The 25,521-nt window shown below is 50.8% G+C and overlaps 2 protein-coding genes across 6 annotated transcripts in view; one reads left to right on the top strand and one right to left on the bottom strand.

The window, feature by feature from the left end:
* The window catches only part of znf385a (zinc finger protein 385A), an 84,061-nt gene extending 64,466 nt beyond the window's left edge, over positions 1-19,595 (bottom strand). Inside the window, exon 1 of one of the 3 annotated variants that reach the window (XM_006629412.3) lies at positions 19,170-19,595. In XM_006629412.3, the coding sequence (XP_006629475.2) occupies positions 19,170-19,182 (13 nt within the window). In that variant the 5' untranslated portion in view covers positions 19,183-19,595. Of the gene's footprint in view, positions 1-1,046; positions 1,122-10,297; positions 11,377-19,169 lie in introns of those variants that run through there. The other 2 variants (XM_015344475.2, XM_069187204.1) reach the window with 2 other exon arrangements.
* Positions 19,596-20,516: 921 nt separating this feature from the next.
* Positions 20,517-24,017, top strand: birc5b (baculoviral IAP repeat containing 5b). Of its 3 annotated transcripts, none has more exons than XM_015344478.2 (5): positions 20,517-20,806; positions 22,598-22,728; positions 23,182-23,291; positions 23,440-23,557; positions 23,781-24,017. In XM_015344478.2, the coding sequence occupies exons 2-5, from the start codon at positions 22,600-22,602 to the stop codon at positions 23,901-23,903; spliced, it is 480 nt and encodes a 159-aa protein (XP_015199964.1). In that variant the 5' UTR covers positions 20,517-20,806; positions 22,598-22,599; the 3' UTR covers positions 23,904-24,017. The 3 variants fall into 3 exon arrangements, with proteins under 3 accessions (XP_015199964.1, XP_015199963.1, XP_069050512.1); XM_015344477.2 differs by lacking the exon at positions 20,517-20,806 and adding an exon at positions 22,398-22,497; XM_069194411.1 differs by lacking the exon at positions 20,517-20,806 and having other exon boundaries at positions 22,504-22,728.
* Positions 24,018-25,521: the final 1,504 nt, after the last annotated feature.

Raw genomic sequence — 25,521 nt, forward strand, 5'->3', positions numbered from 1 at the left:
TTCATTAAACGCAGCATCTTGGATCCAAGCCTCCCTCAATCTTGGTACGAGAGGGGGTAAAACCACGGGTTGTTCACGTACTGGAAGATGTTTGCTCCCAGCACAATGCGTACGCAATGAGAGAGTGTGTGCAAGCTATGGCTCATCAGCACCTGCTGCTGCAGACGGCAGGACCTCAGGCTGGCAGAGTGCCTAAAGGACACGTTCAGAGACCAGCCAGGTGAGCTGGTGGACACTCTGAAATCAACCGCTCCTCCACGCAGACGGGTTCTTTCATACAGCTCAAGTCAAGATTAAAAACAAAATCTCCAACGTTGTTGTTAAGCCAATAACCTGGTTTCTTTCAAGTAACAGTGGGATGAGATCCTCCGATCCTCAATTCACTACTACCTAAGAGGCTGGAATCGTTCTTATGTTCTTATATTTTGCATAAGCTTGTACAGGGCTGAGGATCTAAGACTCTAAGAGAGGACCTGCTTCCTCCCCCGGTGAAGAGCAGCCACACCTGCGAGACACACAGCTGTCCCACTGCACAGCAGCTCAGGGGAGGAGACAGACACTGCTGCTCCAGGTGGATTAAGGGGGAGCTGTAGGGAGGCCAGACTGTGCCACCGAGAGTGTAATTTAGCCAGAACACCGGGGTGAACACCCCTCCTCTTCCAAACAATGTCGTGGGACCTTTAATGACCAAGTAGTCACGACCTTCCGTAACACCTATTACCAAGCTAGACAAGTCAATTACACCCCTGAACTGTGTCAAAGCCTTGCCCTGGTTTGAGGTGAAAAGCCCAGGTGTTTGATCATCCCTGTTCTTGTGAGATAACACTGGAGATGTAAGCCTTTACAGTTTCATTGGGCTGATGTAATTCTGCTCTATTCTGCTGTTGGCCCTGACCTGTTGTCTAATGTAACATGTAACATTTCCTATTCATATGTTTGGTTCCACTTGCTTCCTTTACTAATGTCTTCTTCCTTTAAGTCACCCTGTAAAATCTCTTGTTCCTCAGGGCACTCAAACAGAACAATAACAATAAAAAGAGACTAACCTAAATGTTTTCGTTTGGAAAACAGGGCATTCACCGGGTCAAAACACAATATAGGAAACTCTCCCTGGCTCCACTGCAGCTCGCAGCTCCCAGCGTCCAGCCACACCCGCTGACCATTGCCGGCCCCAAACTTGCTGGCTGTCTGCGATGGTCCACGTGGACCTGCAGCTGAATACACAACCACAGGAACTGACCCAGGTACAATCAGCAGTGATCCTTACACAGTCACAAGAGCCCTGCAGAACCCCACCTCTCCCGCTTGAATGTGAGCAATTTTAAATGTGCCCATTTTGTACCCACCAGTGTCTTGCATTGACCATTCGCCATGCCATATGCCCACAGGAACGCCACGTCAACCCGTGTGGGCTTTTCTTAAACCCACAGATAGTTGTGAAGCCAGGGCTACCGGACAGTGACACACTAATTGCTAAATAAGAACGATGTGTGCTTGGTGTATTTTAGTCCATGATGTCAGGCTTGCCCTGGCTGCTGCTCTGCAGGGAAAGCTAGTGCTTGGCTCCATGGACAGCAGTGGACAGGAGACCTGAATCACCTGGAGGCAGTTACGATCTCGCCTGTCTGGGTGATTCAAGGGGGTACTTAAGGTCCGGTCAGACTCTGCTCTGGGCTCCGTTGCAGAGCTCTCTCTGAGTCTCTCAAGCTTTCTACTTACTCGCTAGTTCCTAGGTTTGTTTTGTCTCCGGTGCCCCGCTTTGATTCCTGACCTCGCCACCCCACCTGCGGCCTCGGACCTCTGTCTGTATGCTTCACCGCCCCGCACCTCTGCTGCCTCTCGTCCAGCAGGTGGGTTCTCCTGTACAGCTGTGAGTCCCACACAGGCAGTGGGATCGAGACACATGGAGGGGGTGCTCGGTGGGTGCCCGACGAGTCGCCGCATTTGTGCTCATCCCCGCGCTGACGGCCTGGATGTGCTTATCGAGCTGTGTTTGCTAGCACTGCGCGAGCCGTGTGTTTGCATTAGAAACATAACAGAGATTAATTCCAAGCTGTGGAGGCTTGAGCTCAGAAGACGAGTGCTGCCCCGAATCAAGTGTCGGTTACCAGAAGAGGCAGACAGCAGCGTTTCACATAATCAGAAAAATGCGGCGGCACTGAAACTCCCCTTTCTTCCAAATGAGCTGCATGATCCAGATCACCGATTGTATCAACACAAATAAACTGCGGTCTTTATAAGCATTTAGCCTGCGTCAATATTTAAACATTTTGCTCAGTACATGCTTCTACATGTCAGATTTTCAGCAAATGCATTGCATGGCATCAGTGATTAGCTTATTACTGAAAGCAGCACGTGTGCTGAGAGGGAGGGGAGAACAGCGCATTGGGTCTCGCACCACGGACATGTCTAACCTCCTTTTAAGTCAGTTTAAAGTCACCCTTGAGAGCATGCCCTGTCAATGGTCACTGCGGACTACTGACTACCATCGGATTCAGAACCGCTGATCAACTGGAGGCGTGGTCACTCCTGGAAGCCTGCGGGTGCCAAGCACATGGCAATGCCAAGAGAGAGATTCGGCCAGCCATCCTGTGCCAACAGCGCCCTGCCCACCCGAGCAGCCGCGACCACAGCAGGCCAGTAAAACAACCCTGGGTCGAACCCGGGGTTTGGGCCCTCAAGCTCCCGCTGCTCCCGGAGTGAAAAGCTTGACTGGCTGAGGCTCCCAGAAGCCCCTGCGCTTTCCTTCACTGCAGTGTGGCCCCGGTGTGCGTCATGCCGTTCCCTCCCTCCCACCGCCTCCAGCATGATCGCACCCTGCCCAAACACGTTTCTCTCCATGGTGCAGTACAATAAACTGCGATCTGGGAAACAGCGATCCAGAGGCCCCTGTAAAATTCATTCTTTCTGCAGTCTGTGACTTCTGTGAGCTGTCAGGCCTCTGAGAGCTTAGCTTAATACCCATTTCGTAATGTTCCTACCGTTCACACTCTTCCTCAGATCAAGCCTGCTTTTGTTGTTTTGTATTTTGCCACATAGAGCAAAGTACAGTAAGTCCATTTTAATAATTGGTATATTCCTCGCTGTGATTAAAAATGATCTGGAATTAATTGGAATGGCGTGCCGGTGCAGGAACGATGCTGGCTTGTGAAATGTGTGATCGCGCGCTCAGCAAGGAAGTAAACAGGTAAATAAATCACCAGGATGAGCCTTGCAAACCTCCAACTCTGCCCGCTACAGAGAGTGTGAGCCTACAGCTCCAGCGAGCAAGAGGCATCTGAGGCCTAGCCACCTCCGAGAGGTACAGACGCCACACCGGGCACAAAACCGAGGAGGCACAAACATTGCCATCGTCTGGAGCGGCTCTGTCCTTGTGTGTTGCACAGGGCCTGACATAGATGCTCGCTGGAAGAGGAGAAAAGAGGGTGGGCCATTAATCCAGTACTCTGCAGATGGAACCTGTCAACTGTTTTAATGATAAGGGACATCAAACCACTTTTCTCTCTTATAGAGGCACAGTGAGGCAAGCCTACAGTACAGGAGGAGTCCCTCGGACATTCTGGGAAGACAAAGTAAAAGAACATGAAATTATTATCGCCTTTAATGATTTTATTCATTCAGGGCAGGTGTTCTGCACGACTGACAATATAGAGGCCGTGAAAGAGAAGGGGACTACCAGTATAGTCCTGCTCTACCTGCACACAGAATGAAAAGAAAGGGGAGAGAAAGGTTTGTTTTCTTCACAGCGCAACAGGAGATAGCTGTGTAAATAGGAGGCTAATTGTTGGTGAGATACGCAGCCACCATCCTTATTAACATGCAGCCCTGGCTCTGACTCGTTTAATACGTGATGCTGTTTGCTCTTTGTCAGCCACCTGTTAATCTGTGTTCACCCTGCATGAGCAGCAAGTCCTGTGTGCGTGACAATACACCTGAACAGAGGGGGGTTTCAATAGCTCTGATCAGGTGCATTTGTGTGTGTTTTGTGTGACAATGGCTAAGATTAGCCGCATGTGCATTGTGTATGACAGCGGCTCTGAACAGTTTGTGTATGTACGTGTGACCATGGCCCTGATCAGGTGCCTATGTGTGTCAACAGCTCTGATCAGAGGGGTGAGTGTGTATGCAATAGCTCTGATCAGGTGCATGTGTGTGTAATAATGGCCCTGATAGGTGTGTGTTTGTGTGATAATGACTCTAATCAGATTTGTGTGTATTTGACAATCTGACAATGGCTACAATCAGGTGTGTGAGAGCATTTTATCTGCCATATGTACATGTACACTGGGATTCAAATTCATGCTGTTCTCTCTGGACGTGCATGGTATATGTATTGTGTGTGACAATGGCTTTGATCAGGTGCATGTGTGTCAATAGCACTGATCAGCTGGGTGAGTGTTTTGTGTAACAATGGCCCTGATCATGTGTGTTTGTGTGACAATGGCTCTGGTCAGGCGTGTGTGTTATTGTCTGACAAAGGTTGTAATCAGGTGTGTGTCTAGGGTTGGGAGGGAGTGATGCAAGGAACACTGAAGTCAACAACACTCACAGTAACCCCAATATACACAGCTCCACACTTTGCTGCACTCAGAAACACGCACACTGCTCAGCCTCTGAAATGCGATCCTTGCCTCCCTCATTTCCACCTGGTTCTATAATAAGGAAAGGGACAAACTCTGGAGATTATAACAGGTGCGTCATACCCAGGACAGGTGGGGTCTGTTCTCTCACCTGCAGAGTGAAAATGACTACATCACTTCTGCAATAGACTGACATTGATCATTTCTTATACTACAAACACAGATGTGCAGAGTTTATTTAGAATAAGACTACCCAAACCTCATTCATCTCTCCCACACAGAAATACAACGATTCCTGAAATCAAGACAAACCAAAGCCAATCCCGTAGGGTGGCCAGCTCTACCCAAAGAATCCCAAAGGTCAGGTGCTCTGCTGGATTGTCACACAGGATTCCCAAAAGAGCAAAGATACATAAAAGACTTCTGTCAGGTTTATGATGAATTTCATTCGCACCGGGTTCATCAGATTTCTTTTACTCAGGTGAGAGCTCTCTCTCATGGCTTCCTTGATAGGTATATTTCCATAACAGGTGTCTCCCCATTCCCTGAAGGTCTCCGTTCTCTGGGTGACACAGGCGGACAGAAACTGGACACAGACAGGCCTAGCTGTCCAGAGAGGACAGACTACTAATCTAGAATTCCCACACCTTTCGGATTGGAATCACAGCCTTTTTCCCTAAGCCTCTGTGACTGATGGCGCAGCCCACCTCGCTAAGCACCACTGCTAGACCAGTGCTCTGACTGTCTCTGCCTAAAGTAGGGAGGCCTGTGACTGTCTCCTCACCCCCAAATAATTCAGACAACCACCACCTCCTGTCATGTTACAGATCAACTCATTCATGGTGCCACCGGGCACAAAACACCGTAATAAAACACCAGATCCCTCAGTCTAAAGCATACGTGTTTGTATGCCTGTTTTGAGCTGTTTAACTATTTAAAATGCATACACTTAGTGAGCTGATATATGCATACACTTAGTGAGCTGGTTGCCTTTAAAACTACAGGTGCAGCTGCTAAAGCATTCAGACCTGCAAATTAAGTATTTTTCAGACAATAGATTGTTCAACAACAATCAAAGATTAATAAATATACCTTTAACAGCCAAAGCCCTTTAAAAAGCTCTCCATTGGTCCACTTAAGTGTTCAATAAAGGCAGAGCAGAACAACACCTAGAGATGAAACAACAGCCCTCAAGGAATGGAGACATGCACCACTGAGTTGAACACAGCAATGATGGTTTTGCAATAGTATTTTAAGGTAGTAAAGACATAAATATTGGAAAGCCTATTTAGAAAGAATCCATTCCCCCCCCCAAAAAAAAATATTATTTTCTTCCCACAGCACTGCCACAGAGGTCACGCCTCAGCCTGTTCCAAAAGCATCTCCATCAGGCCCTGCAGGATGTGTGAGCCCAAGCCATCACTGCACTGCTGTGTTTGTGTCTGCTCCGTTTTGTGTCTGGTATGGTACGACCTCTGTGTTCTGAATGCATCAGGTTTAAACCGTGTTGATTAGTCAGTCCCGTGACAAAAGAAATTATCTCTGTCGTTAACAACCCAAAGCAAAACTGGCGAAGGAGAGGGCTGGAGTGTGGGGGGCGAACGACAGAGTTCTGGAACAGCTGCGTCATTCTGGACAGAGGAGACAGAGGGAGATAAGAGAGACGACAGAGGAGAGGGGGGAGAGGAAAAAAACGAAGAAGAAAAGAAAAGTTGAGCAGCCAGCAACAAAAGAGGCTTTTGTTTCTGCTCCACCTGATCCTCTGAGATTAGGAGCACGTGGATGGGCGCCTCTTGCTGCTCCTCTGTGTCCCAACAGACAGGACGACACAAGCGAAGCAGAGAGACAGGGCCAGTCCAACAGGCAGAGAGGTAGACAGGGCCAGTCAAACAGGCAGAGAGGCAGACAGGGCCAGTCAAACAGGCAGAGAGAGACAGACAGGGCCAGTCCAACAGGCAGAGAGAGACAAGGACAGTTAAACATGCAAAGAAACATATGATAACTTTTTCTACATGAGCAACAGGGGTAGTCAAACAAGCAGAGAGCCAAACAGAAGGAGAGCCAGTCAAACAAGGAGAAAGGACAAATCAAACAGGCGGAGAGAGACAGGGAGAATGCTCTGTGAACACATCATGGCAATTGGTGCTGTTTCTACATGTAATCGTTGCCACCTTTAAAGATGAGACACGAATTGCAAGGCCCTCTTAATGAAAACAAACATTTTACATTAAACCGACAGGCTTGGCATAAACTCAACAACAACGCATTTGGTCAGTGTTGTCCTGGGACAGCAACACAGAGCAACAGTCAGCTCACATGGCTTATTACTGCCATCAGTGTTTATTCCTTGCTGATACCATGGTGTAGATGCCTGTTTGCCCACAGCTCGATGGTTCTGGCAAACGTACAGCAGGAACATGCTGCAGAAGATGTGATTAGGCTGATTTGGAAAAAAAATAAATTTGTACGCATGATGCTTACAAAACAAAGCGCTCTCAAATTCTGGAATTTAACACTGCAGTTCGCCCCCAAGCTACACAATTTTGCTCAAGGTCAAAAGACAAAGAGTGGGGGAGAGAAAGGAAGAGGGAGGAAGTAGGAGAGAATGAGGAAGACATTGAGGGGAGAAAGAAAGGAATGGAGAAATTTAGGGAAAGAAGGAGAGAGAGGGAAAGAGGGAAGCTGAAATGCAGAGAGATAAGGAGCGCAAAAGATATTCTTGGAGGGATTTGTTCTTCAAGAACAAATGAAGTTAAGCCACTTTCCTAATTCTCTGGGACACTGGCCAAAGAAATATCAATAATAAAAACAATAAAAATTATCATCACCTTTGGCAGAGACAAATCTCCATCCCTCGTTTTAATCAGTCTCACTTGGAGTGTGTGCTGCAGCACTTGCCGTCCTGTGCCTTGCGGGATATTGATACTAGCACTGTATAACTGTCTCCCAGCCCCCTGAGCAACGCTTCAATACCACAGATTCCAACACTGAAACTGCGGGAATTTCCACTTTTCACATCACTGACTCTGCAAGACTACGAGAGCCTGACAGTGAAGACCCACTCCACGAGACTACGACGGCCCCGACGGAGAAGACCCACTCCGCGAGACTGGGACAGCCCCAAGAGAAAAGACCAACTCCGCGAGACTGGGACGGCCCCGACAGAGAAGACCCACTCCGCGAGACTGGGACAGCCCCGACGGAGAAGACCCACTCCGCGAGACTGGGACGGCCCCGACGGAGAAGACCCACTCCGCGAGACTGGGACGGCCCCGACGGAGAAGACCCACTCCGCGAGACTGGGACGGCCCCGACGGAGAAGACCCACTCCGCACGACTGGGACGGCCCCGACGGAGAAGACCCACTCCGCACGACTGGGACGGCCCCGACGGAGAAGACCCACTCCGCGAGACTGGGACGGCCCCGACGGAGAAGACCCACTCCGCGAGACTGGGACGGCCCCGACGGAGAAGACCCACTCCGCTCGACTGGGACGGCCCCGACGGAGAAGACCCACTCCGCACGACTGGGACGGCCCCGACGGAGAAGACCCACTCCGCACGACTGGGACGGCCCCGACGGAGAAGACCCACTCCGCGAGACTGGGACGGCCCCGACGGAGAAGACCCACTCCGCACGACTGGGACGGCCCCGACGGAGAAGACCCACTCCGCGAGACTGGGACGGCCCCAGCGGAGAAGACCCACTCCGCGAGACTGGGACGGCCCCGGCGGAGAAGACCCACTCCGCGAGACTGGGACGGCCCCGGCGGAGAAGACCCACTCCGCGAGACTGGGACGGCCCCGGCGGAGAAGACCCACTCCGCGAGACTGGGACAGCCCCGACATAGAAGACCCATCCGCAAGACTCTGCGAGACTCTGAAAAGACCCACTGCGACAGCCCTGTGACTGCCCCAGTAGAGGAGAAGCACGACAGAGAAGACACGGTCTGTTGTCTTTGATATCTATCACCCTTGACCTGTGGGAGACATCTCCCCACTACTGTGCCTAAAGAGGGGGTTTCCCCTGGTGGCCAGCTTGCCTACCACTGACTAGAAAATAATATTCAGGGGAAAAAAAACCCCAACTAAAATCAGATAAAAAAAATAAAACTCAGAAAGGCTACTACAGAGTTTGTAATAACATATTCATCTATACAAAGGTCCCTCTGCCTTGGGTTTAAATATATATAATGTTTGTATTTACGTAGACAGTTGCACAACACACGTAGGGCCTCCTGTATCTAAGACACGATTACCAATTAATGTTGCCTGTGAACCTGCAGGTATGTGTGTCGCTGACTCCTGCTCTCCGTTTATTGAAGACACACTCATTCCTGCTAGACGTTAGCAATATGTATATGTGAATTCAGTTACAATGCTAAGTGCCAACACTATGTAACTGTACACACACATGCAGAGGAGACACCTATGTGTCACCGAAACTCAGCAAACCCATATTGACCAATGGCTGGATCTCTGCCCATCTTACCTGTGTTTCCTTTTGTTGTTGTCCTTTTTTTGCTGTTGATCCTCTACCCCCACCCCCCCCCCCCCCCAACGTCTGGGAAGTTCATCAATTCAAAGTCCATTAAAAACCCAGGAGTCACTGGTCCTCAGTGAAGGCAGTGCTCCCGGCAAGGAACAAGTCTCGGAACGCCAGTGCAATCCCACTGCAGAGCTCAGCCAGCAGTCCACATCAACACTGCCTAGAAACCTGTCTGTCTGCTTGTGCTTCCAGCCAGCCATCTATCTACCTCCTTACAGGGCACCACCCCCCATTGCCCTCACCTGGGCTCAGGTACACAGCGCTGCAGCAGCACCATGGCAGCTGTGCGTGCGTGTCTATAGCGAGACGGGAACGCACTGCGCCTCTCAGAGGAGTCACAGCTGCCCTCAGTGATCAGAGCTCCAGGTGGGAGAGCAAACCCTGCCCCCCACTCTCTCCACACACACACCTTCCCAAAATAACCGTCTCGCCCTTGGGTGGTATCAGGAGGAGGCGGAGGAGGGGGGGTCCTTGGATTAACCAAGGAATGCGCTCAACATCTGACAAAAAAACAACAAAATGCTGAGTCGAACGACAATGGTGAAGGTGGGTTTGTGCTGCTGCAGGTCAGATTTGGAACTTGTCAGAGTGTAAAGGAAGACAGTCCCCTCCTGCGCTCTCCAGCTCTGTGCCATGTCATGCCCCGCTGGCTTCCACAGGAGCACCAGGAGCAGACAGCTGATCCGTACACACCAGCTCCGGAATCCGGTCCTTTCCAACAGACGCTCTGTCTGCATCCCCGAAAAATCAACGCAGTTTGGGGCCCAGAGGACGGGAGGGGGGGGGGGCTGGGAATAGCCAGTTGAATTGGAATTCCTCCTTTTCCCCACTCTCCGTCTCTTGCCAACAGGTTAGACAAGATCAATGGATTTGCTCGGGGGGAAAAAAGAACACAGAATTCCACAAAGAGTTTGGGACCAAGCAGGACAATGAGAGGAGTCTTCAATTCTTCAATGCTACAGACCGGAGTCGGCAGTACTGCTCCACTGAGCTGACAGCCCCCCCTTATCCTCCGAAGCACCAACTCTCTCTGGAACATTACCCACTCTCCTGCCCCCCCAATAAGACAGCCAACAAGATTAGTAGAAAGAAAAAGACCACCCCCAGCCACAAAAACACATCCATCATTCCTGCAAGAGGTCTGACCCCTAAAGGTCGAAAGACGTACCTAGAATCATCCCGCCACTCTCTCTGCTGGCCCCTCAAATACGCGTGGGTCCGAGAACGGAGGAAGCCGTCTTGCTCTCTCCCTCGCTCCCCTTCAACCTGCCTCTCCCTGCTGGCGCGGCTCTTGTCCCGGTCACAGGAAAACCCCAAACAAACAGGGGGTTCAACGCCCGGTGTCTTCGGCAGCCCCCTCTCCGTCGTTCCCGCCGCCGGCCGCTCCAGGAGACGGGTGCACAGCTGTGCTCACCCCTGGTTTTGGTCAAAATTGAAGGTGTTGCTCCGGAGCCCTGTCTAGTTTGTAGTTGTGTCAGAAGGAAAGTGTTGCGAATGTTTTGGGCTTGGCAGACGGGTGTTATTTTTGCGGGGATGGGGGGCAGGCGGAGGGGGTGCAGGGGGGGGGCAGAAAGCGCGCCGTCAATGGAGCAGATTGTCCGTGCCAATAACACCCCCACAGAAAAAAGACTCAAGCGTGCGCGCACACACAGAAAAAAACTGGAAGAAACCAAGAAAAAAAACCTGCACGCGAGGACAAACGCGCTCCGGAGAGATCTCACCAGGATGGCTTGCTCCAGCTCAGTCACACTCTCGGACTGGAGCCTGCTCACTGAACGCTAGCTAGCTTGCCTGGCTCCCTCGCTCTCCCTCGCTCTCCCTCGCTCTCTCTTGCGCGCTCTCTCTCTCTCTGCTCCTTGTTTTTTTGGGTTGGGTATAACCTAAAGGCACCTTACATGCCTCAGCCCTGATTGGTGAAAGCCTCAGCCAGGGCCAGCCAATCAGGAGACAGAGTGCCCCCTGTCATCCCTGCAGAGTTTTAATGTCATCGAGCAGACAGCGTTGCTCCACTGCCACTCTTCCACCACTCTGTCCCTCTCCTCCTCTCTCCCCCTCCTTGTCTTCTTCCTCCTTTCCTGCGTCAAGCCCCAAGCCTGCCTGTCCACCTGTTTGTTCATTCCCACCTTTCAGTCTTCCCCTCTCCCATCCCACCGGGTCTCCTCGATTTTATCCTCCAGGAAAGTGCTTTTTCCAGCTTCGACCTCTTCCTCCTCCTGACTCTTTTGCACAGGCGGGTAGGGGGCTGAGGTCTTTTTGGGGCACCCTGTGCCTTTTTTGTTTTCAGAGAAAGCTGATTTTAAGGAGAAAAGAGAAGATGTGGACTGGAAACTGGACGGAGGGAGAACGGGGAGGAACAGACGAGCAGGAGTTGGGGGCGGAGGGTTAGATGGGGAGGGGGATGAGAGCTGACCAGTGAAGAGAGATGGAATAATCGTGGGGGGGGAGGGGGAGATGGAAAGGCTGGTGAGAGCGAGAGAGAATGAAAAAGAGGGAGAGGGAAGCTGGGTTCTTTGGTGCTGAAATCCTCCAGATGTCCAGACAAAAACAAAACAAAAAGCAACATCTGTATATCTTTTATAGTAACAATTGTGAACTGTGAAGGGCCCCTCTGTTTGCGCCCTGTAAAAAGACAAATGCCAATGATCGCTCCGGGCCGGGGGCTGTGGGGTACGCGTGGAAGAGTCTGTGCTCAGAGAAGGATGGACTGCTGGGGGCTTGGGGCGTGGGGGGGGGGGCTATTATTTTTGGGCCCAGTCATTGAGGCGGCTCTCTTGTGAGGTCTGCAGGACCCTTTCAGGGCCGAGGCTGAGGGCCGAAGGAATTGAAGAGAAAGGAAAAGCTTAACAAAGCTGTCAGAAGATTAATCCTCTGTGCAGGAGAGAGATTGTACAAATGGGCACGCACACACACACACACCAGCCTGGGGGTGTGAAAAAATGCCCAAGTTCTGTTTCTCTCTCTCCTTTGCTTACCTCTCTAATCCCCCCCTCCCTCCCTCCCCCCGCCCCTGGCCCGCGCAGTGTGAGTCAGTGGGTAGTGGAGAGAATACTAAGAAGGCTGTTGGCTGACACTGAGAATCGCTCACTGCGCGGCAACAACTGCACGCTCGGCACACACACAATTCCACACACACACTGATCAGAACCGACACACACACACGCAAGCACACAGTGACGTTCACATGGACTGGCACACTGGATCACACTCACATGCCCTACATACATATACACTGCCATGCACGCTCACACAGAGGCACACAGACGCGCGCTCCAATCTGTATTCCTGTCTTTCAGGGACTTCCTACAGACACGCATTTTGTTTTTCTTTTCGATTCTGAACTCCACCAAAACGAAAATAAAACCCACAATCGGGGGGGGGTGGGGGGGGTTGAAAGCAGACCTAAACAATCTTGGCACTTTCACATTTAAAAGAAGATAGGTTTTGAAAAAAAAAACAGACCTGTCAGAAGTTACTCCATCTATGGAGATAGTCTCTCGTCCCCACACTGATAGCCCACTGACCCACAATCTTACACCCTGACAAACACAGGGTGGCAGGCGCTGTCAAATCCTGACACGCAAGCATGGCGCCGACGCAGACACACTGAGCTCTGAGGGGGGTACACACGGGACAGCACCTTGTCCTGTCACTTTTCAGGTTGTTCTTTCGACAACTGGATCGATACGCAGTCTCGATTGCTTCAGAGATGCAGCATGAGGATTCATCTTTCAGCTAAATGCGTGAAGGATGGGGACTCAGTCCAGGTCTTTAGCCGCTGTCCTGCTGACATGCTGTCCTCAAACCACTTCCCCTCCTGCAGTCCAGGCTCATCAGGTCAGAGCGGGAGGGAGGAAGTGGTGGTATGGGGAGTACATTACTGTGACACTAGGTTGGCACCTGAACTAACGTGAAGAACTCTCTCTCCCTTCCTTCCTCCACACCTCGCTTTCTACCCCTTCCTGTCTCCATCATTCTTCTGCATCTGTCTTCTCATTCTCTCTCTCCCTTTCTCGACAGCCCCCCTCACTCCGCCTTCACTTTTTTGGAATGTGACCCTTTGCAGTATGCGCTGCAGGACCGCGGAAGATCGGCTTTCCTCATTAGCAGTGGGGCTCGTTAATAATTCAGCGCAGGGCCGTGTCGCGCTCAATGGCCCGGCTGCTAATGTGCTGTTCTTGGCTTCAGGAGCCGCCAGTGATCAGGACTCTAATGGATGTCATGATGAGAGCGTGAAATAGGAGGAGAGGGATCCACTGTCACCACAGCCTTCCCCCAAATACAGAACAGAGGGAGGAGAGAGAGATGGGGGGCAGAGAAAGAGGGGAGAGATAGTGATGGGATGATAGAGAAATGGGGGTTAGAGAGTATCAGTGGGGAGGAGAACAGAGTGATGAAGCCAGTTATAGATGTGGATTATTAGGAGTCCATGATTGGTGGAGGCCAGAAGGAACTTTTTTCAGGACGCCGGGGTTACACCCCTACTCTTTTCAAGAAACGCTCTGGGATTTCTAATGACCACAGAGAGTCAGGGTTGGGTTTTATGTCTCACCTAAAGTACGCTGCCTTTTTTATAATATAGTTTCCCTGTGCAAGCCACAATGAAAGCACGCCCTGGTCTTCCTCAACTTTCCCAGGAGCTCTCCCATCCAGGTACTGGGCAGGCTCACACCTGCTGCGCTTCAGTGGGCTGCCAATTGTGAGCTGTAGGGTGATATAGCTACTGGCATGAATCCATGACAAATCCATCCTCTCTCACTACTCCCTGGTAGGTGAGGTCTCAATTAAACCCAGGTCAACCAGCTCTGCCAGAGCTAGCAGCCATTATGATTAGGCCCTGGTTGCCTGTCGTCACAGTCATAACCCATCATCTCAGGGGTGCATGAGGGATAAGTGCAGGAGCCCCTGGAGCTGCAACAGAGCTCAACTCTGCCATGGCGAGAGCACCAAGTCACCCAGGTGGCTGCTTGCTCTTGTGGGTATTTACTGTGGTCTGCCAGGGTCAAGAGTGGAGTAACTGGGAGGGGAGAGGTAGGAGGAGACAGCCAGAGCTGGAATGCCAAAGAGATATCTGGAGAGATTAGGGGGGTGGGAGAGAAAGAGACAGATAGGTAAAGAGGAGAAAAATAAGAAAATATTGTTTGGCATTTTTTCATACCCAGGCTGGTGCATCTGTGTCTGAGAGAGTGCCTCCTACTGGTCCACCACCACACTGCACCACCATGGTCCACAGAGGTCTCCCACCCCACCCAGCACTAACCGGGCTCAGCCATGGTGAGCTCTGAACCGACTCAACTGAAGGGATGTGTAGTTGTAATAACCTTATTATCTCCAGTGTAGGACCCCTTTTTTTCTGTTCTGCATATCACACCTCAGTGTACGGAGTGCAAACAGCCAAGAGCTTAAGACACGTACAGTACAGCCTCTCTCGCAGGAGTTAATGAGCCAGCGATTGATTAGAGGGCAACGATTAGGAGAGAAGAGTGAAATTAATTAAGCCAGATCTCCCCTCTCTCATCCTGGGAAAGAGAAACAGCCAGACTGGGAAAGGAGAGAGAAATCAAACAAGGACATATAAACACAATATGACATGAACCAGGCAGCGCGGTACTGCAGTATTATGCACTGCACAGTTCATAGTCTTCACATCTGTCCCACACCATACCTCACCGTATTATTCCAACCCTTATGTAATTTAACCATCACATACTGCGCTGTCCTATCCTATCTTATACTCTACACTCCCCCACTGCACTGCTGTATGTTGACCCACACTATCTCACTCTGTATTATTCTGTGCTGCATTGTCAATATACTAATGCTACTCTTCCACCCTACTCTGTCCTGTGCGGTACGGCGCTCTCTGTGCCTCAGCTTCGCTGCCCTGCTCTGCACTGTGGCACGCGAGAGACCAGGAGCAAGGGGCATGCTGACGGGGAGGGCTCGTGAAAGCGGTCCTGGTAAACGCTCCTCCTGGGCCAGGGTAACAGAGCCCCCCCACTGCCGCCACCCCCCCTTCGCCTGCCCGCCTCCCAGGCCCATGAGCCCTTTCACCCACACACCTCCTTCCTCTCTACCCAAATTCTTTCCGCATCAGCGACTGGTCCAATCCTTGCCCGGCACCAGCCCGGAGGATTTGCAGCCGCCTGTCACTTCTCATCATGGAAACAAGCTTTTTCGCTCTCTCTCTCCCCGACTCCCACACTCAGTCTCCTCTTCGGTCTTTCCCCCATGCTTTCCCTCTCTCTCCTCCTCTCCTCTTGCATTCCCTGCACCCACACTCAGTGCGTCACACTGGCCGGTCTGTGTGTGTCAGAGCCTTGCTTCCGTCTGTCCGTCTGTGCGTCGTACATCACGAGGACCTCTCCTCCCCTCCCCTGCCCTGTCAGGTCCAGTCCAGTTCAGCGCAGGGTTCTCATCGCGAGACATTGGTCGGCGAAGACACTGCAGGGACTGTGAGTCAATGGGGACACTGAGAACACGGCACATGCACAGTCACACTCTCTCTCTCCCCCCTGGTCGAGCTCTCCCTGTCTGCACCCCCCTTCCATGTCAGGGGGGTTGATTCTACCCCTCAGGCCTCTCCCGAGTCTCTGTGCTGCCTGCTCCCCTTCCCCTTCTCCTCTCTCCCTCTCTCATGCTCCCAGTTGCAGGTCAGCCATGCTAGGGTCATCGCCGGCCAAATTCGCTTATCGCTCTCAGGAATCGATCAATCGATCCATAAAAACCGCTTCAGAGAGCGAGAAAGCCTCTCTCCCGCCTGCCACGGGACGCCGTGTGGCTGGCGCAGGGGCAAGCTCCCAGTCCTGTTAGTGTCATCCGTACTGGTTGGGGGGGGGCTCTCGAGGACATGGCTCAGCTCAGGGGGGGCCAGCACTGTAGAAAACCACCATCTAAACCTTTACAGCTCAGGAGCCTGTACCCCTGTGCCTGGGAAGCACCTGGAAAGTCACAGTCCCGTAGCTTCTAGAGGAGTTCCAAACGCTCGGTGACCTGGACATCACCTGCTCTTGTTCAAATCATTGGAAAAGAACTCGTTACCCACAGCACTCCCAGACCTGGGATATAGCCACCAGCCTCCAGCACAAGCCAGCACCCTGCGCCATGTTGAAGGGCCAAGGTATGGCAGGGACTGCCCTGTTTGAGACTTCTCCTGTTTGCACTTGGTACCGCCTGTTTGCACCGAAGATGTGTTATCTCTGCGTATCAGCATCTACTTTTATAATTGATACACAGAACCCTGCTAGAGTGTCCTTCCAGACCGGCAAAGGTTCAAGTGAGGAGCTCCCTCAGCATGCGTTGGCGTGTGTGCATATGTGGGCAAAGGTGCAGGCAGGGGTTCCACAATGAAAGGTAGAAAGAAAACACAATGTTTGAAGTATTCTCCATGTATGGGAGTCGCCTTACCTGACTAACAGCCAAAACACTGCATTTCCTTTTTCTTTCTGCTTTTCAGGGTGGAATTAACCTTCACTTGCACCCAAACCAAATGTAACAGAGCAACAGTGTGCAGCACAGTGGTGCCAAAGACTCTGTTGAGTGTGCTGCCCTCTCGTGGTGGACCTGTGCAATGTCACAACACCAAAACCCTGAACTCCTGAACTTTCCTGCAGGAGAATTTTTCTAAACTTTGCTCCCTTCTGATAAATATTTATATAAAAACTGTCAAAAATTGAAGCTATTATTTCCAGTGCTCTGCTCCACTCTCTCTGTGTCACTGTCCTTCCCTTTGCAAATCTTCTCTCTCGCGTTCCTCTCCCTGTCTCACTGTTCTGTTCCCTCTCACATCCCAGTGATGAATTTAGAGGCAGTCGAGAGAGAGGGGTCAGAGATCAGGGGGCCTGAAAGGCATCTTTCTAGGTCTGAGTACTGGATACAGACTGTGATGTCTGGTACAGGGGCTCCAACATTATCACAGCAGTGCTGGAAAAATCATCTGTCCAAACCATATAGACCCATTCTGTGTCAACTCAGCCAGGGCAAGATTCCCACTCTGCTCGCACTGTGGGTGCCACAACTCCCACAGGTCAAACCAAAACTTTCAACCGAATGATGGAGATTTACCGAGATGTACCCCTCTAGGGGAGTGAAAGGTGTCTCAGAATACTTTGAATGTCAGTATCCCTTTGGATTCTCCTGTACAGAAAGCCAGGTAGATCTGCTGCAGGAATTGTTCGGTTTAGGTTTAGTCCTGGTCTGAGCTCAAAGTGTTTGTGAATACTGTAACAATTTAACCACTTAACAACATGTCAAGCATGTGCTGTATATTAATTAAACATAAACAGAAGAGAAACCGAGAGAAGAAGAAGAGAAAGACACAGCTATCCAAGCCAGCTGCTTTACTAGTCCTTGTTAACCCGAGCCCCACAAGGGGACTGAGCCATTCGAAGATGGGGGTCAATGGAGGTCATGTTCCATAAACTCATGCTGGAGCCTTGTCATGGGCTTATAAAGTCAGTACAATAACCAGACAGGTGCAAAGCTGTGCCTAGGAGAGTCAGGTCAATTATGAGTGCATCCCCAGGAAAATGAAAGTAATATCTCTTCTACTTTAGATGGAATGAGCAGTACTGAACTAGTGGACAATTTTTCAATGTTAATGCCCCTAGCTGCAGAGACATATTATATGGATGGCCTTCATATTGCACGGCTTCTACCGAAGACCGATCCATACCAGCAGGAGTGAATGAAGATGCGTTCACCAGGCCACTGAGACGCACTCCAGGAACTCCACCAGGAGAATTTACAATATACCAGGGAGATCTTATTTGAACTGTAAAACTGAAGGCAACAACATCATCTCGGAATCGCACTTAAAGGTTATGATCACTTAATACAGATCACACTTCAATCCAAACACCTTCTTCAGAAAATAAAACAAGAAATAAAAATACACCTCCCTCTGCCCTTCTGAGCTGGGAACAGCGATCACCATAAAGAGCGAAGTGAGGCGTTTGCGTTCACGTGCCTCTTTCATCAGCACGTCCTGAGCCGAGCCAGACACCAACCTGGATGGGCTGGGACAGGACCAACACTTTCTTCAGTACAAGAAACCCATAATGCAAAAACAGTTACAAAACTAAAACAACGAGGTTCTTCATCACGCTCTGCAAGAAACAAACAAAAGCAACACAAAAATCGTGAGCAGGACTGAGTTCTGGGGCACCCAGAAGTCATGCTGATGTGTCGGTTTGCCAACTGCTGGTCTCAGTGCTTGGGCCTCAGGAGAAGGGGTGTCCCTTACGAGCATGTGCAAGAGAGGGGCCGTATTGAATGACTCCGTTCCTCTGCAGTTGTGTAAGATCAGGGGTGCGTGTGGCAGAAAGAGAGAGAGGTCTGGGGTAATGGAGTTCACACGTGCGTGCGACTGTGTTCTGCAAAGAGTGTGTGTGTGCTGGACTCCGGGACTCAGCCCCTGTGAGCGGATGAAAGAGAGAGTGTGAGGTAAGGGAGAGAGTGGGTGTGTGTAGAATGTCTCTGTTGACTGTCACTCTCTCACACCTCCCTGCCATCTTCACACTCCCGGTTCAGAACACACAGGGCCGCCCCACCCTCTCTTCTGTCCCCCTTTGAGGCAGGCAGGTAACCAATAACACCCCATAACGGAGGAGGATATTTACAGCATTATTACTCAAATACATATATAAATAAACTCACTTAGGCAATGAAAATCCTATACTTTACAAAAGACACAGTGTTTAAACCAGCTTTTAGAAGGACTATGGCATTAACAACTGCTGCTGCAGAGACTCTGACAGCAGGACCTCCGCTTACAGGGAGGGTCAGTAATTCTCTCAGGGAGCCAGTGGCAGAGCTGTGGACTTGAACCAGGAACCTCTTGGTGACATATCCTGCACTTTCACCGCTCACATTCTCAGCCTCTGTCTGCTGGACATTTCGAAACAAGTGCTCTTGAAGAATCAATGACAAACTAGCCCACTGGCAGCCTAGGAAGAGATGGGCTAGTTGATATCCTCTCCTAGCTGAGACTCCATCTCTCCCACAGGCGACGCACAGACATGGAAGGAGAGGGACTGTCTTACCTGTGTTCCACATCCAGGACTCCCTCTCTCTTCCTGGTCAGCGTGTCTGTTCCACGTCACTCAGTTCTCTTATCCAAGCGCGTCCCAACTCTGTATTCCAGAATTATTTCCCTGCTTTCACCCTCCCCACACCAGAACAGAAAGACAACCAGAAGGAAAAATGCCCAGTTTCTTAAAAAAAGGAGGAAAAAATGTTTTCAAGTTCAAATCCCCTCCAGTACCAAAAAGTGAATCCCGTCCACCCGGTAATTTTAATACATATTTATCTGTGAAACCACAGCCGTTCCCTAGAGAGATCCGAAGCCACGCACGTGGGACGCGGAGAGAAGCTCAACTTCTTCATTCCGTTTTATTTCTCATTTTCCCTCCTGCGAGGAGCCGAACAAGTGCAGAGATTCCGAAAGCTAATTCTACTTCCCCAGGGCAGGGAACTTAATAACCAAGAACAACTGTCGCAAGGGAGAGAGGGGAGGAGGGAGAGGGGGGGAGGGAGAGGGTTAAGCGTTAATGAGAAGGGGCGAGAGCAAGCGAGAGAGAGAGGGGGGAATATTCATTTCTGCACATGTACATGAAGCCCACGTAGTCGTACAAATGCACCTTCACAGTCCAGGTCTCAGAAATGAGCTGATTTGGTAGAATGTTTTGGCTACCGCTAACTGGGGTAAACAAGCGCTTGCCACACTCGGAGAGCTTACATTACGCAATCAGGAGTTCAACACTACGACTGTACTGAGTGAATCAGTCAGTGAAGCTGGAGAATATGCAACTATCTGCACGTGTTAGTAGAAATATGTAGAAATATGGCTGCTATTTTCCTGTCTGACATCTTTCTTTCTGATTTCAATTCCCGGCAGGACTGTAAGATTTTGCGTCTGCCGCTGTCGCATCCCGCAGAGGAGAAGGGCGAATTGCGGACTAAAGCCAGTGGCACATGTGCAAGACAGCAGCGTGCCCAGCAGAGGCCACGGGCAGGACAGGAGGGCACAGGCCCGGCTGACGGGTACCCCATGCGGTTCCTCAGCCAAGCTAAAGGCAGGGAGGCCGGAATCAGGACCTGTCCTGTCCTGTCCGAGGGAGGCAGGGAGTCCAAGAAGGGATGACTAGACCAGGAAACTTGGAGGAGTGGGGGGGACAGAGACAGGGAGTGAATGAGAGAGAGAGGGTGTGTGGCTGGGCAGGAGGGAGGGGGGGGAGGAGTGCAGTTTTGGAGCAGTAAGCACTTTTCCCCCGTCCCGGGACAGCAGGGTAGGGTTACAAGACAGCTCTGCTGGCACTGGGATTCTCTCACATAAACAAGGGCTGTAAAGTTCGCACTGCCAGCCTATAAAGACATCACCATTGCTGGGGCGCTCTCACCACCCCTTCCCCTCCCTCAAAGCCTTCTCTCTCCCTCCTTCCCTCTTTCACTTCTTTCTGCTCCCCTCTTTTTCTCTCTTTCCTGGCTGCATCACTCCCTCTTTCCCCCTCTCTCTCGCCATCAGGAACCGAAGATCCTCAGGGAAACCAGCCATGAAAAACGGACAGAGGTCACAAGCGGACACGACAGGAAAGTGTCTCTGGACTTGACAAGATGAGGCACGTTTTTACCCAAAGGGTGGTAGGAGCCTGGAACAGGCCATGACGCCACATTGCTGAAGGTAATACTCTGGTATCATTCTAGACAGGGCTGGCTGAGATTCCCATATCATTCCACTCCTCATTACCGAGCAGGCTAGCTGGGCCAAACGGACCTCCTCAAGGTTTCTGACCCGACTGTCTAGAAAGGTGAGTTTATCTGCTAGTCCTGGACAGCCACCTGAAACTCTGTTTCCACCGGAAATCCTGCTGGTGCTCACAGTGGATTCGGCCATGTGATCTGGGGATCCTCACAGACTCTTGGGACTCCCCAGAAATAGCCTGTCCTGAATCCCCACTCATGCACCATCACTTGCAAGATGGTGCGAGAGTTGAGATGCTGATTTGGTAACATGCATGGTGATACTAGCCTTTAATATTTTAGAATTTGTACCAGAATAATATTCCTTAAGATTGTGTTTACACTGGGAGCCATAAGTGAACAGGAATCTGCCAGCAGGCAGCACTTGTTAGAGTGCAATGGTTAAGGTTCCCGACTCACAGCTCTTGGGTTCTGGTCCTGATTCAGGCCTGTGATGCCTTCTGTGTGGAGCTGTCATGTTTCCCCTGTGAACATACTGGATTTCTCCAGGTGCTCCAGTTTCCTCCTGCAGTCCAAAAACACGGGGTCAAGATTAACCTCTAAAATATTCCCTAAACCCTGAATGTGTATCTCTCAGACAAGCAACCCATCCAGCATGTATTGCAGATTTTATAATATTGGTATTACTCGCAGCTATTTCCCCCACTAAAGACTCAGTTACGAAACGTGCAGGCTGTGGCTCTTCAGGTTATAGCGGGGTGCTATGCTCCGGGGTGAACACGAGCACGGAGTGTCCCAGGGCACGGTAACACGGAAGAGCCAAGCCTGGTCTGCGGCGCCCTCTCGCGGTAGGAAAGCAGAAGCGCAACACCATGTTCACGAGAAAGCGGAACATTTTTCCCGAGACCAAAGAGTATTTCTGTCTTTTAGTTTGTTTTTACTCATTTCCTAAAAAGTGTAATGAGACATAATTCACACAAATACTTCATGATAATACAGCAGCAAGAGCTTGCGCTGTCTGATGTCTAATATTTAAAACGATTGTTTTCATCTTAAAAACTTGTTTTTACAATTTTAGAAAAACGCACTGCAAATGGCGTTAACACTACAGTATGTGAGCGATGGCAGTGTGTGAATCCGTCTAGTAATAAGGCGAGGCGGTGACATTAGCGCTTAATAACGAGCTCTACCGAACACGCGCGGTCGATCTTCCAATGGGTTGGTCGGTTCAGCCAGCTGCTGAAGTTCCTGGAGTAAAGGCCTGTAATGGAAGGGCAGACTACCCGTGCGCTAGAGCCCAAGAGGGGCTATCCGAGGCTACGACCGGTACCGTCCGTTTTTACACGACATTAAATCAACCGCCCAGCCCTGGCGCCAGAGGTGTGGGTCGGAGCTCATTTCACGGCTTTAAAAACCGAATACGACGGACTCAGCCGGTTAAGCGCGCATGAATGGATACTCCCAGGGCGTTGACGAATATTATAAAAGCAAAAAAAAACTGGAGATACTGGAAAAAGTAGAAAGAGATCAATTAGAAACATCTCCGGTCTCACTTCTCGGAGATTCACAAATGCGACCAGGTGCTGCTGATCATCACACCATAATGATCAGCCGGAGAGGTCGGAGAATTAATCACTCGTGGGGCTGCGATCTTTAAATAGACTTGCACAGGTGACCTTTCACTGCGCACACAGAGAGCTGTACGGGTGCCTTTTATTTACGTCTTTGTCAAGTTAATTCTTGTGAACGAGGATTTTTTTTTTATCGGCAGGGATGTCTGAGGTGCCTTCTCGGTCCTCCGACAAACTGCTCGACTACGGCCGGATGTACCGCCTGGAGCGCAGGCTCGAGACCTTCAAAGACTGGCCCTTCCTGGAGGACTGCAAGTGCACGCCGGAGCGGGTGAGCGGTCCGTCCTGTCAGCTGCTCTCGCTACGTTGGTGGGCATTTCGATTACCAGAAATCAATGGCGTAACCCAGCTGACTGCAGTCCTGCTTCTGGAGGGCTGGTGTGTCAGGGTCCCAGACTACCGGTTCTCATTCCAGCTTAGGTATAATGCTCCAGTGCGAACTGGCGACTAAGTCATTGCCCTTCTTGCTGGTTTAGTGTCTTAGGACTGTTTCAACTCGTTTCTTCAATAAGTGTCATTAATACCCCACTTCAAGAGTACTGCTTCTACAACATCATCTGGCCTCCACCCTGCTGGCTGGTATTTCTGCTCCAACACCTCTTATTAGTTGGAGTGGCATTATCGGAATGCGTCTTGTGTGATCTATTAGTTGAGCATGTCACCTGCCTAAGTACCCCCTCCTCTTCCTCCTCCAGTCCCTGACAAGCCTCTCTCTCCCTCTCAGATGGCGCTGGCTGGGTTTGTCCACTGTCCCAGCGAGAGTGAGCCAGACGTGGCCTGTTGCTTCTTCTGCCTGAAGGAGCTGGAGGGCTGGGAGCCTGATGATGACCCCTGGTACGGCCCCTGACCCCCCTGTGCCACACTCTCCTCCCCCCGTCCTGTCTGCTCCCATCACAACACACTCAAACTGTCCCCCGACCTGACACCAGAGTCAGTCGCATTACTATACAGGCAACCTGAGTGTCCCCCCCTCTCTCCCAAGGTATGAGCACGCTAAACGCTCTCCTCACTGTGGCTTCCTGAACATGAAGAAGGACTTTGACACCCTGCTGGCCACCGAGTTCTTCAAACTGGAGCAGCAGCGCCTGTGCATCTACATTGTGAGCCCTGCCCCTCTCTCCTCCCTCCTCCCTGATTTAAAACTAACAGATTACACGGCATCCTGTGAAACCTGCTGACCACATGGCAGGGGAAGAGGGGTGATCTACGTGGGGGGGGTGTAGAGACAATGTCTAAGAAATTAGTTTATGAAGTCTTGGAAAGCTCAACTGCAGAGAAGTTTGATGCCTTTGTTTTCCCCTCCTCCTCCCCTGTATCCTCCAGAGAAAAATAGGTGGACAAAAGATTGCCCAGTTCCGGGAGGAGGTGGAGCAGACCCGCAGGAACCTGCAGACCCTGTTCAGTATTGCCCAGTACAAGGACCACAGCCAGCCTTCTCCCCCCTAAAGCCAGAACTGAGCATGGCATCTTCCATCTAGAGTCTACGGAAGACATAAGATTTTATGCCTCTTTATGCAACAGTTGTTACTTTTAGCATCCCAATAAATGTTATTAACTGCAGTCGTGTGACTTTGGATGTGTTGCTGCTGGTAAACCAGCATGTTCCTAGGAGTGGGATTGGTGATCCTGCTTGTACCTCAGTGCCTGTATCCAAACTGGCTGCTATTCTGTACACAGTTTATTGTGCTGATGCATTTCTCACAGCGCAACTCAAAAATCCCTTTTCTTTACGCCCAAATCTCAGTGCTCATGTCTACAGCTGTGTGTGTGTGTGTTGGGACGATCTGGGTGAGGCCTCTCCCGTGAGGGGACAGCTGAGGTGTCCTCCATTCCCCTTGTCCACTTCTTGCAAATTTTTTCCTCCATGTTCAACAGAGCATCCCAAGTCCCATAGAGATATTGAAAATTATGCTCAAGCTGAAAACCATTAATGCAGAAACTGTATGCCATTATGCTTTTCCAGACCTGAACAGGGGTTTACATTGGGGTGGAGTAAAAACTTCACCCAAGTGAACTGATCTGCTCCCTAGTGATAATTTGTTGTAAACAGTAGCTGTGAGTTAGGTTTTATTCTTTTTAGATCTTTAATTGCTTTAATAAGCTAATGTAGCTTTGGGTGTATCACAGTCATTAGCACTGCTGCCTCACAACTCTTGAGTCCAGTGTGTAAGTCTGCCATAAGTCTCCTTCTGTGTGGAGTCTGCATGGTGTCATGAGGTTGGTGTGGGCTTTCTCCCACATTCCAATACTATGCTGGCTAGTGTAAAAGCAGTCTCTGAATTCTCGCACACTGCTGCTTACCGTGAGCCTCCCAGGCATAAAAGTTTTTCTGGTTCAGCCAACTATCCTGTTTATACTACTTCATGTCACAGTGTCTTGGTATCATGCGGCCTCTCTGCTCCTAGATTACCCAGTCCAGCACCAGGCACTGGCTGCTGGTTTTCATTATAACTGAACTCTTGCTTAGTTGTTTCCCCAGATTAAACCATTACTCAACTGAACTTTTTGTATTCAGGTCTGCAACTGTAAAGGCTAAGAAATCCAGCTGGAAATGTTGCAGATTGTTGCAGAAGACCTGACATGTTGCCCTGTGAGTCCATATGAGCAGGTGAGAGTGCAGCAGGAGTGGAAAGGAGCAGGCCCTGGGGAAGTCCTGCCTTCCCCTCTGCTTGTGTCCACCGCTCCAGCAATGCTCTGGCCTTGCTCCCCCTCGAGCTGATCCAGCCTCCCTCAACGCCATCAGGGCAGCTCGGTCTCTGCACCTCCTCACCCCCCACCCTCGGCTGTGCCCTCTCCCGTGCTCCTCCCACACACCCACTTGTCACTCGTGTGGCACCTGACAGGGTCTTTGCCTGATTGGAGAGTCGGGGTCTCTCTCGCTGGCGTCATTGCTGGCGCCATTTACCAGATAGCTGAGAGAGCCCCGGGCGCCCAACCCAAGGTGCACCCCGCTGGATCCCTGCCAGCTACACACCACCACTGCCCTCCCAATTGGAGTCGGCTAGGGACGCAGATTCCAGGCTCGCACTGGGGAATGGAGTCGAGAATGGATTCTAGCTGGGAA

This window comes from Lepisosteus oculatus, chromosome 1, assembly GCF_040954835.1.
Source record: "Lepisosteus oculatus isolate fLepOcu1 chromosome 1, fLepOcu1.hap2, whole genome shotgun sequence".
Lineage (NCBI taxonomy): Eukaryota > Metazoa > Chordata > Actinopteri > Semionotiformes > Lepisosteidae > Lepisosteus > Lepisosteus oculatus.

What these genes read in the sequence shown, in the direction of transcription:
- birc5b (XM_015344478.2), top strand. Translation starts at nt 22,600, where the DNA reads ATGTCTGAGGTGCCTTCTCGGTCCTCCGACAAACTGCTCGACTACGGC. An exon ending in GCAAGTGCACGCCGGAGCGG is followed by an intron (nt 22,729 to 23,181) that starts GTGAGCGGTCCG and finishes TCTCCCTCTCAG; the next exon opens with ATGGCGCTGGCTGGGTTTGT. An exon ending in GAGCCTGATGATGACCCCTG is followed by an intron (nt 23,292 to 23,439) that starts GTACGGCCCCTG and finishes CTCTCTCCCAAG; the next exon opens with GTATGAGCACGCTAAACGCT.